The 12819-nt window shown below is 37.5% G+C and overlaps 1 protein-coding gene across 1 annotated transcript; it reads right to left on the reverse strand.

Annotated features, from left to right (window-relative positions):
* Nucleotides 1–5054: 5054 nt before the first annotated feature.
* LOC113313242 (probable glucuronoxylan glucuronosyltransferase IRX7) lies at nucleotides 5055–7366 on the reverse strand. Its single transcript, XM_026561982.1, has 3 exons — nucleotides 6518–7366; nucleotides 6151–6407; nucleotides 5055–5893 (listed from the first exon to the last, which is right to left on the reverse strand). Exons 1-3 carry the CDS (start codon nucleotides 7184–7186, stop codon nucleotides 5428–5430), a joined length of 1392 nt encoding a protein of 463 aa, XP_026417767.1. The 5' UTR covers nucleotides 7187–7366; the 3' UTR covers nucleotides 5055–5427.
* Nucleotides 7367–12819: the final 5453 nt, after the last annotated feature.

A 12819-nucleotide genomic window follows, 5' to 3' on the forward strand; every position in this document is an offset into this window, starting at 1 on the left:
GCTGAAACTGCTACTACTGAAAAAATCTTCCCAATCACTAATCCAACCCCCCAAAGATCCTTTCCCTTCAATCCCCTCCCAACCTTAGCCCAAATTAAAGCAAATATGGAAGCTGAGGCTAACAAGAAGAAAAGAGAGGCTTGGAAAGCTAAGAAAAAAGATCACTTGTTTGAAAATCTACCCAATCAAACTCCAATACCTCTCCCTTAGAATACAAAAGAAACAAATCCCTCTATAATGCAGAGTACCTCCAGCACAACCATATGGACCTGACTCAGTTAAAGAGAATCAAAGACTTCTTAGAGCTTTCTCATGAGCAGATGGGAGACCTTCACCTCAATATGGCTAATGGCATAGTGGATAGCTCTGCATCAGGAACTATGGTACTCCCTTCCACCCATTACTTTTATAATTTATTAAAGTTCCAAAAACTCATCTGCATTGTCATTCTAACAGTCTATGCTTACTATGATCATATCCCCAGAAGACTCACTTCAAAGTATCCTCTTGTGTCATACTTCTGACAATTATTCACTTCTCTAGCTTGGAATTGCCAAGGTCTGCGAACTAGAGATGCCAAGAAATATCTAAATGACATGCTTAATAAGTTAAACCCTGATATAGTCTTCTTATCTGAAACCAAGCAAAACCATGAAAAATTTGCAAAATCTATGCATGATTTAGGTGTTAAAATTTTTTGGTCTGTTAATCCTAGAGGGGCAAGTGACACTGGTGGTGGCTTAGCTTTGATATGGAAAAACAATATAACACTGGATATTAAGGACTATTCTTTAAACCATATCAATGCAATCATCAGAACTTCCAATAGCCCTTCTTGGCTCTTCACAGGATATTATGGGAATCCTTATGACACTCCTTCTAAGCTTCATTCCTGGAATATGCTATCTACTACTGCAACCTCCTATAACCTTCCTTGGTTGATTATAGGGGACTTCAACTTTATTCTGCATGATACTGAAAAAATTCAGTACTCATCCCATGGATAAAAATGAAGCTGACATTTTCAAAGAAAAGATTCTTGATCTAGATTTGATTGATCTTGGTTTCACTGGTTGCCCATTTACTTGGTCAAATAAAAGAAAGGGCCATGCCTTAGTTGAACAAAGGCTGGATAGAGGCCTAGCTACTGATGAGTGACTATCCATCTACCCAAATACCATTATAACTAACATGCTTGCTATTGGGTCTGATCACCATCCCATTTTGCTTAACTCTAATCCTAATTGGAAAAATGAAAAAATACCTTTCAAGTTTTTTGGTCCTTGGTTAGACCATGAGGATTGCAGGAAAATTATAGCAGATTGCTGGAAGAAATCAATATCTGACTCAAGTGCTTTCATCATTGCCAGAAAACTGAAAGACATAAAGCTGCAAATCAGAGTTTGGAACAAGGAAGTTTATGGAAACATCAAAACAAACATTGAGGAAAGCAAACAATACTTAAACTGGCTACATATAAATTACTTCAGAGATGATAGAGGATAAGCACTAGCCAATGCAAGAAAACAACTCAAAAATTGGTTTGATATTGAGGAACAGTTCTGCAAAACCAAGAGCAGAGATCAACTTATAAAGTTGGGAGATAAAAATACAATCTACTTCCACAGAGAAACAAAGAGTAGAACAAGAAGAAACAAGATTGAGACAATCCAAGATGAAGAAGTCAAATGGATCACAGACTATGGAGAAGTAAAAAACTGCTTCACAAATCACTTTTCTCAAATGGCTACTGCTGAACCCGTAAATCCTTCCACTGAACTCATCAATCTCATACCATCCAACATAACCAATATTGATAACATGCTTCTTAACAGGAAACCTGAACCAGATGAAATCAAAGCTATCTTATTCAGCGTGGCTAGTGATAAAGCTCCAGGACCAGATGACTTTCCACCAAACTTCTTTAAATCCGACTGGGATATTATAGGAACTGACATTGTCAAAATGGTCCAAAATTTCTTCTCTTCTGGTCATCTTCTTAAGGAAATGAACTCTACCTTCATATCCCTCATCCCAAAAACTGATAATCCCACCTCCCCAAGCCATTTTAGGCCTATAAGCCTATGAAATACCACCTACAAAATAATATCCAAAATTCTAGCCCAGAGAATGAAACCCCTTCTGTCTAAAATCATATCTCCTTATCAATCAGCTTTTATCCCGGGAAGACAATTTTCAGACAACATAGTCGTTGCTCATGAAATAATTCACAACATGAGATCAAAAAGAGGAAAAAAAGGCAATAATGGAATTATGGGTATTAAGATTGACATGGAAAAAGCCTTTGACAGAGTAGACTGGAACTTCCTGATGGACATCATGAGGAAAATGGGGTTTGATGAACACTGGTGCAACAAATTTCTACATTGCATCTCGACTTCTACTTCTGCTGTTCTCATAAATGGCTCCCATGATAAGTTTTTCAAACCTACTAGAGGACTAAGGCAAGGGGATCCCCTATCCCCTTACTTATTCCTCTTGTGCATGGAATCTCTCTCAAGAACCCTTCTTCATGCTGAGGAGATAGGAATTATTACAAGAATCAAGATCTGCAGAGCAACACCTTCTATCAGTCACCTTCTCTTTGCGGATGATTGTATGATATTCTGCAAGGCAAACTTGATTGAAGCACAAAACATAATGAAGACTCTGCAATTATTTGGAAGCACCTATAGGAAGCTTATAAACTTCAATAAATCTGGAATTTTCTTCAGCAAAAACACAAATCCAAACCTTATTCCTCAAATTAGTGGATCCATGGGAGTTCAGGTACTTCAGCTGAATGATAAATATCTTGGATCGCCTCTCTTTACTCACAGAAGCAAAATCAGTTCCTTTAAGCTAGGAGTGGAAAAGATGAAGCTAAGACTTTCAGGTTGGAAAAATGTCCCTCTAAATCCTGCAAGAAGGGAAGTTCTCATCAAATTTGTCACTTCATCAGCTTGCATTTATCAAATGAACTGTTTCAAGGTGCCAAAGAAAACTTGTAAAGATCTTGATAAGCTTCAAAGATATTTCCTCTGGGGAAAAAACATAGAGAACCCAACTGGATACTATCCTAAAGCTTGGACTTAAGTATGCAAGCCAAAAGAGCTGGGGGGTCTAGGCTTCATGAATTTGGAACTTTTTAACAGCTCCATGATAACTAAAATTGGATGGAGGCTTGAGCAGGATAAAGACTCTCTGTGGTACAAACTCATGGATGCCAAATATCTGATAGGCAGGAATGTTCTCAATATGGATACTAAATCAAAAGATGGTGACTCCTGGATCTGGAAAGGAATTCTTGAAGGAATAAGCAACATACAACAGCATTGCACCCGGAGAATAGGAAATGGAAGGACAATCAGAATTCGGGTAGACATTTGGATACCAAATACCTTCTCAAGATTATAAAAATCACACAACTGTCCTCAACACATAGAAAAGATGGAATCTCTCCTTCTTCCAGATGGAAAATGGAATGAAACACAAGTCCTTTCTATCTTTAATAATAATGAAGCTGCAGTGATTCTGAATCTGCAAAGTCATCCAAATGAAGAAGATAGAATCATTTGGAACATAACTGACAAAGGAGACTTCTCTGTCAAAGCTCTATACAAGGAAAAAATTGAACATCTATACAAGAATGACACACCAACAGGAAATTGGGAAGAAATTTGGAACATGGAGGTGGCCCCAGTCATCAGAATATTCATCTGGAAGTGTGCACATGGAATTCTTCCCACCAATGCAAAAACAGCTAGCATCCTTCATTATATTAATCCCAGATGTATTGTTTGCAATAGTGGGGAGGAAGAGACAATGACACACATGTTCCTAAACTGCCCTGCTGCCACTCAAGTTTGGCAGGAAATTATTGGTTATAATCACACCCAGTTTGATCATAACACCATTTTCATAGATTGGCTAAACTCCTGGTTCCTAACAGGAATACCAAGTAATGAAAAGAATATCTATGCTACCAGTTGATGGTATATCTGGAAGGCTAGATGTGATATGATTTTCAGACAGATACATCCAAATGCGAAAATTACCTCTATGCGCATAAAGCAACATTTGTGCAATCATCATAGACTGCATGATATGTAGGAACACATCATGAATGATTTTACTCTGCTACCTGAGGAAATTGACTCAACTATGAGTCAGGACATTTCCCCTTATAATATGAACACCTCCTCAGACTTTGGGAACATAATTAAGATACGTACCCTACAAGATCCTGAGAATCATCTTTACTATATTGCTCTAATTATGACAGATTTTGTAGGAACAATCATTGGAACCAGAGGATATACAAGATACACAGGACCTTGGGGAGCAATAGGGGGGGCAGACCTAGCTTTTCAGTAGACTAAGGAATGACAGCAAACAAATGTTCAAGTATCTGCTGAATCAATGGAGGTCTTAACCCGTTTCAAGTTTCTCTATCATGAAGCCGTAAAAGGAAGATTTCAACTCAGTTACCATGCAAGAATTAACAACCAAGAAGACAGATCAAACAATGGATCCACCCAGTTTCTTTTATTCTTTTGAATCTCAACATCATCCACCGTTCTCAAAACATAGATAATTTATCTAATTTCTATGAGAACAATGATGGCAGGATGAGAGTTACTCTCCATGCGAATCACAACTCTCAAGGTTTATACTTGCCTTAGTGCGTCTGGGCCTAAATTTTTTTCTATAAAGAAAAAGGTTCGGAATCTTCAGATGATTAGTGTTCCGTGCGGCACACTTTGAGGGATTATAAAAAAGGTTTTCCCTGCGAAAATTTACCCTTCAGCACCCAACGGACAAATTAGTGTTGAGGAGCTGGCGATGGCGATTCTCATGCGTATCTTTCAAGTCCAGTGTCTCCAGAGTCCAGACTCTCCACTTCAACTTATCCCTCCAACACCACACAACCTCCAAAACTTAAAAGACTTCTGACAATCACATACCAACATCCACACTTATATTAGCTGTCCTCAATCTTCATTGCCCCACTCATAAGCAATACATACAAAAAGAATTCTAAAACCCAGTAATAAAGTCTCCGAAACCTTGCTTATCAAGGAAAAAGTTGTCAATTTTATTAGAATTTAATTACAAATTGCCAATTTTCGTAATACGGAGTACTTAATTCACATATTCTCACAAAATTTGATGTAATTATTACCTTTATTATTATCTACATTTCTCATTTCCCAATGTCTTTACCTCAGACATCGACCCTCAAGCCTCTTCATGTCCACCACATTTACTAACTTGCCATAAAGGTGTCCCATATCCAGGTCATATTTACAGGGGCCTTAACTGTTTTTGAGCAGTTCAAGAACAAATCCCAGCTGTATGCCAGCTAATATCTGCTGTCATTCCTGGTCCCGTAAACCACGTAAAAGCATCTCATGTGTCGCAATCTCATTGGCCAGAGAGTCTTAATCGATTGTACGACATATGCAGCTTTTTGGATAGAGAATATAATATTTGCCACGTGGCGTCACCTTGTTGAATCTCGTTGTTAAAGAGTAGGGCCTTTCTTATAGACGGGTCCCACAGGTTCCTCTGTATGGCGGACAGATTTGTGTCTGCCACGCGTTGGAGTATCTTTCCGAGATGCCGCACATCTTTCTCAGCAACGGTTAATGAGATCTTTGGCCAATTTACTGCTCCTTGGAAAGGTAATCTTATACCGTCTGCTATGATGACTGGTACACATCCTAGGGCTATAGATTCAACTAATCTTGGGCTCCATGGGGCCCATCCTAGTGGACATAGACAAAATTTAGACCGTACGATCTCTGATTGATATCCCCTAAATCTATGCCTCTTTAGATAAAACTTTCGATTCCTATTGAATTTTTGCCATATCTGCGTTCTTACTTTCCTGTAAATAAAAAAAACAATAAAGAAGTCATTAATACCACTAATTAAAATTCTATAATTTCCAAATGATTAAAAATGCCCTTGTTCAGGTGGATTGAGCTCCCACGGTTCACATTTCGGTCCACTAAAATGATCATAATTTTGAATGGCTTACGTGAAAAGCGACTTTAATTTGTTACTAACTAGGTTATATAAGAGTAATTTGGTCATTTAGATATGATTATTAGAAAATTAATAGAGTTTAAGTCAGGAAATTACTTGCTGTAAAATCGACCACTGACGTTCTTGGGATGAACTTCCATTTTGCCCCTGAAAAACACCATAATGTCTCTTTTGCTCTTCTCCGGCACCACCATTGTTTGTAACGTTGATCTAACACTCTCTGGAGATATGAACGGTGGTATTACTACATTCTCAACTTGTTGACAAGGATGCCGGAATTTGACACCAAATGTCTGTAATATAATCGATTTCTTCAGGAACTTTGGAACTCCATCAGCTATAGCTACATCTTCCTTCAAAATCAAACAGAAATTAACAAAATTTAATCAGTAATAGCTCAATTTAATCAAAACCCAGACTAAAAAATCACACATTGGTTTCAAAGACTGAGTCTTTATCTTACCATTGCATGAAAACAAGCTCCAAAATCATGAGAAGCAACAAAGACATGATCAGAACCTTGACTTCGATTCCAGAACGGCATTTCATTAGAAATGAGTTGAATAGCTGAAGCTAATAAAGGTCTAGCATGACCCAATGCAGGAAACCCATTGACAGTACTGAAATTACAAGATACATAAACTGGTACAAAGAAGAAATCAGCTTCATTTGGATTTAATGTCCTCACATCACTACCCATTAAAGCTCTGTGAATAGCAACTTCTGAAGCAAACAAATGATTACTACATCTCTTATTTGACAACCAATCAGTACTGTATTTTGATGGAAGATCATAAATGTAGATCTTCAATCCATTCAACTTTTTAGAAATTTCTGGTTTCGGGTGTTGCAAAAATGTGGCTGCATTGTTGGTTTCATATAATGCTCGAGAACTCTTTGATGTAATAGTTGTTTTAGAAAGAGAAGTAGTAGGTTTGTTGGTACTAGTAATCATATAAGAAGTAAAGAAGTATAAAGACAGAGTAATCCAGACAAGCCATTTGAAGTATCTTTTGAAGAAGTTGCTGTTCTTTTCATGATTTCTTCCGTTTTTATGAACAAATCTCATTTTAACATAAAACCCTTTTCTGCAATTCTTGATGTTTGTTGTTCTCCCAATGAATTCTGCCATTTTTAATAGATTTTTTAAATACCCAGAAACTGAGTAGTTGAAATGGGGTTTTCCTTTACCTACAACTGAAAATATGAATTCCAGTAGATGTAAAGAAATGTTGAGTTCAGTAACAGATTGAGATGGTTTGTTGGTCTTTCATTTTTCTTCTCTTTAAAAATGAAAATGAAGCCTCCCTTTTTCTTTGGTATTGAATTGATAGAAACTGTAATGATTTTTTTGTTGGCTTTGTTTAAGTACTCAACAGTGAGGCAGAGAATGAGCTTTTACAGAAGGTCACATGGAAGAGATGTGACCTTGGCAAGGGTTTAGGTTTTTGGGAGTTGTATGAATGACCACTTTACCCTCTATATTTAGTTTTTGTCTCAAGACAGGGTAGGTTTCGGTTCGACCCTGGCAGACCACACCACACAGGACCCCTGCCCTTGAGCAGGTCCAATTCAAATACACTCACCTATCCACAGTGAGTCTTCTGACTTGTGAGGTCAAGGGCTATGGTAAGACTGTTTTGAGTCGTTTCTTCTGGGTCCATGAGCATAACTCAGTGGTATCCCATCAACTCCAGTAAGAAGAAAGTCAGGAGTTCAATCCTCGCCGTAAAAGTTTATGATAGATTAGTTGTATAGTGGATTTGGCGGTGTTAGGTTTGGTTGTGGGACCAGTCCAACTGGTAGGGGCTGGTTCGGCTTCCGCGTATAAGAAAAAAAAATTATAGCCAAGAGACACCCAAACGGAAAATGCTCTATTATGGGCCTCTTCTCTCTTAGCTTTTATAGAATTTAAAATGAGTTTGCATCCATAAAATTTCTGGGTCCACAGAAAATAAAACAGAAATAGAGATTTTATCTGTAGGTTTCATAGAGTAATTTTTTGAACTCATCGTTTAGCTTGTGTTGGATTTCACTTCACTATAGCTTAATGGTAGAATATCCAACTATTATGGTCTTTTTGTTTCGCTTTAATGTGGTAAAATGCCTTCGCTACTCTAAAGAGTTGATCGGATCTGATCCCCTTTAAGCTAAGGGAAATCATACGGAAACTCAATTTCCGTTTGAAAAGTTATTTTATGAAAACTCAGTTTTCGTATGATTTTGAACGAATTCTTAGTTTCCATTTCCAAATATTCAGTTTTACTCCTAATTTTTGACTTTTAACTCTTTTATTTTACCAAAACTCCTTTTTTTCCTATTATATATCTATTTTTTCTCTTAAAACTTTTTTTACCCATAAATATTATTTATATAAATCAATAGAAATAAAATTCGGAAATAAAAAACAAAATGAATTGTTTGACACTTTTTGAGTTTCCGTGTGATTTAGCTAAAGGATGGCCCTTATCCATAGTGAGGTGCAACTTCGTACGCGTTTCCCTTAGCTTTAATTAAGCTATAACGAAGCGAATTGCTCCACCATTGTGTTGGCCTACGGGATCATACGTGATCCACTGTTTAGCTAAGCGAATGGAATTTGCTATGTTAAAACTGCGGGAAGTCCCATAGTACTTGATTTCGCTATATATAAAGTTGTAGCTAAGCGAAACTGCCTACTATAATGCTTTGTTAGACATTAACTCGGTCACGTTAAAACACTTAATTAAAATTCTTTCATGGGTATTTTTTCTCAGTTTTACGAGTGTTTTTAAATCTGGAGAAGGATTACCAATATGTATACCAGTATGCGCTTGGTCAGGTGGCTCTGGCGAAGAACATAGTTAACCAGGTTGAGATCCTATAAAATTTGATGTACTAGTAGTCTAATAGTATAGAGATCTAGTTAGCACTTGATGCATGTAGTCCAATAAAGATGGATTTTACATGGTCAACGACTTTAAGATGTTGCAGCAATGTTGATATGCGAAAACTTTGTCATGTTTTCTATACTAATATTCTTTGCACTTTCATTCCCTGCTATTTGCAAAAATAATTTTATTAGAGATCACACCAAGTTAAGATTCACTTTTAAAAACTTGACAAAACCTCTAATTGTGCTTACCACATCAACATCAGTTTCATCGTTCTTTCTATAATGACCCGACCTTCCACTGATATTGGGCCTACTTAACCATTGCAGTTATCCGGCAGTGTGAGATTTTTAACGGGCGTCATTGCGGTCATCCAACGTAACTTCCCGGGAGGTCACCCATCCCTGGAGGATTACTCCAGCCCGAACACGCTTAACTCAGAGTTTTCTGCCAACTCTGGAGCCAACTGTGCTGATAAGGTCTAGGTAATATGAAAGGAAAAACCATCACTTATATTGCGCTCGGCCAACCACTGTCGATTATCGGGATATTACAATACAACCACCTTAAATTGGAGCCGTCCTCGACTCCGGAATATACACAATCCCAGATCTTCCACGTTCCTTTTCCCTCATGAGACAAGCACCTAGACAAACCCCGTCCACCGTACCTTCCCACCCTCGACAGCTGCCCCTTCGTCGGCTCTGATACCATAGGTAATCTCCCGACCCTCCATCGATACTGTCCCCATTATCCACCGCAGTTATCCGACAATGTGGAGTTTTCATCGGGCATCACAACGGTCTTCCAGCGATAACTTTCCGTGAGGTCACCCATCCTAGGATTACTCCCGCCCAAACACGTTTAACTGCAAATTTTTCTGTCAACTCCGAAAACAACTGTGTTAAAGAGACCTCAGTGATAGGAAAAGACAAACCATCACTTATATTCCATTTGTCCAAGCACTGCTGATTATCGAGGTATTACACTTTTTGTCTCGATTGGCTTGTATGATTCCAATATTATATAATGCGACTTTTTTATTGATTGCATGGACAACCTCGTAGGATCACGTCCTCTCTACCCAAAAGATGATTCCTTATTATTGTGATAGAATCTAGCGCAAAATATACGTTATTTTTGTAGATTGATTTATTCCTTGTATAGGAAGCTTTGCATCTGAGCTTTATTATTAGTTTGAGAAGATTGGGAAACAGAAGCCATATTAAGGGGATTGAAAATATAAGAAATTTGTATGGAAATTAGTTTTGATAAGATATTTATAGGAGACAAATAAGACTCGTTAGTTCAATAATTATTAGCGATTTGATGGTTGTCGAGATGCAAAGATTGCACCGCAAAGCGCCATAGACCTTTCCCGATCCGCAAACTAGCAATTTGCTAGTTTTCCCAGTGAATTTGATGGTTAGGTAAACCAATGTTCCAGTCCATAGGATTTACTGTCGGTCGTGCTTCCTTCCTTTAAAAAGTCAGTAAACAACCGTACTTGTCCTTTCCTTTTTAGAAAAAAGAAATAAGACCAGATTTGAAAGTCAAAAGTATAGGAACTTGTTAGGGTGGAGATTCTTATGGTAAGAGGTTATCGGGTTCCTCTCCTTTTAGTCCAGTCTCTAAAGAGCCTCCCCCGCTAGACGAGTGACTTCATCCTCAAGTTTTATTGGTAATCCTGTATTTCCCGACGGAGGGAAAGCTCCTCGGAAAGATAACTAAACCAATCTATAATTTGAGCCATTTTCTTTTTAGTGTTCGGTCTAGAATCAAAATATCACCCGCAAACTTGATGGGATTAATCAATGTAATAAACATAATAAGACTTCCTCCGTTTTCTGAAAAGACTTTTCTAGTTTAATCTAATTTTTAGAATAAAATAAAAAAATAATAATATCTCTTTTACGTAATCAAAAATTAAATTTTAATCTTAGTTTACATGGTCGGGTGGTCAAAGACTCACGGTGTCACACCAGGTCATCGGTTGGTGTAGTTAAATTCAGCAGTTAGGAGTGCACTTTATCTGAACGTATTTATGAGGGGTAGTTTTGGCATTTGAAGTGAACTAAAATGTGGGTCTTAAACAAAATCGGGAAACCAAAGAGTGACAATGTTGAACAAAACAAAGTGCCAAGTAAAGGGTCCTCAAAAACACTCGACTCTTGAAAGAAGTTCTCAAAAGAAGTTGAACTTGTATAAAATAATTACGAATCCATCTCTCTTTTGGAACTAGAATCTTCATTCGTGATTGATTTCAGTTCCACTTTTTCTTCGGGAAAGTGGATTGCTTCAGTACCACCCAAAAGAAAGAAGTTCACAGCTTATAATTGAAGTTATCTTGACCAACTTTATAATACAAAGAGATTTGGTTTGTGCTAATCGGCGAAATGTGCATATATCAATTGGCATCTAGCTAGTCTTGCTTCGCAAAATGGATCCACAGCACGTTTGCAATGGCTTACTAATTTATATGCAAGAATTTGTCTAGCTCATATTCTCATACACTGGCTAATAGAAGTGACAACTTTACAGAAGTGAGATTATATTCTCAACAAAAGCACAAAGAGTTAGAAAAGTGTCATCTAGTTGGCCAATTACATTTAAAGGTAACATCACAAAACAGCACCATACTCGACCTTTAGTGTTCAAAAGCCATTTTTTCGGTTCTATCACATGATAATTAAGTGATTCTATTCCTGTTTACATCGGTACTGCTTAACTGACTTAGCAATTATATGCTGCAGATTAAATTATCATAATCATGTACCACAATTAATTAAAATAGGTGCCAGGATGGGTTATCCTGCATCACCTTGATTTGATGAAAATCCGACGATTGCTAAGGGGGATACCGCTTTTAGCGGGGCGGGTAACAATTCATATGAGACGAAATAATTCTGACCGTTGGATCCTGGATTGGTACCCGTCTTTAACAAATGCGGTACCAGCCTTTAACAATCATGGAAAATCCCACTACTTCCTTGTCACTATTGATTAATAAAAAAAGAAGGTCTAATTATATTTTATTCAAAAAACTGCATAACCAAAATTAGTCCAACAGCGTTACAGCGGGAGGTATGCCAAGGATCTACCAAAGTCAGATCCAGTTCCATGTGCCTACTTTATTTTCCGTGAAAATCTCACTCACTTCTCAAATTTGTATCTGGATTCGGATTATAATAGATAATGATGAACCTTAAATGTTGAAGAATGGTGGGGATCTGTAATGACAGAAAAATGCTGCAACGATAGAATGAAAGGAGACAGTAAGATATGCTTATTTAAATGGTGTATATCAGTGTATGGATGTGGAAAGGTCAGCGTAGTGTTGTACCAGCATGTGGCCCAAATACCATGCATTTTGGAAACAAACAGTGATGAAGGGGTGGTGAGGGTTTATACTATTTTCGTATGGATTGCCGAAGAACAAGTGCCCATGTTTTGAGCTGCATTTATATAGAGCCATAAAACTGGAAACAGGGAACGACCGATGTCCTAACTGTCTAAGGTCTACCCTGGATTTTTTTTAATTGGGAGTGTAATTCAGTTCTTAGAGAATGGTCTTTCTCTAAAAAAAAAAAAGAAAAGAAAAAAAATTCTTAGAATCTCTCCTCGCAAAAAGGGTAGGAGGTGTTTCATAAGGTTTGGTGATACACTCTGAATTTACATTTCTATCTGAGATTGATTCGGTTAGTTGTACAAAAACAAATGAAAGACTTACGAATAGCATTCACTTAAAGGTTGACTGCATACATGGGTCGAGTTTGGCTCTCTAGCTGCAGTTACAATATTGGATAGCAACAAGATCCATGGAGCCTAAAGAACAAATGTCAACAGAATAATGTAGCAACTTCTGCCCGTATAAATACCGTTAAAATGCTGC

The sequence above is a fragment of the Papaver somniferum genome, chromosome 9, assembly GCF_003573695.1.
Source record: "Papaver somniferum cultivar HN1 chromosome 9, ASM357369v1, whole genome shotgun sequence".
NCBI lineage: Eukaryota > Viridiplantae > Streptophyta > Magnoliopsida > Ranunculales > Papaveraceae > Papaver > Papaver somniferum.

Excerpts from the sequence above, each read along its gene's own strand:
- LOC113313242 (XM_026561982.1), bottom strand. The coding sequence starts at position 7,186 with ATGGCAGAATTCATTGGGAGAACAACAAACATCAAGAATTGCAGAAAA. Across the intron at positions 6,408-6,517 it reads GAGCTTGTTTTCATGCAATG|GAAGATGTAGCTATAGCTGA; the intron begins GTAAGATAAAGA and ends TTGATTTTGAAG. Across the intron at positions 5,894-6,150 it reads AGTGGTCGATTTTACAGCAA|GAAAGTAAGAACGCAGATAT; the intron begins GTAATTTCCTGA and ends TTTTATTTACAG.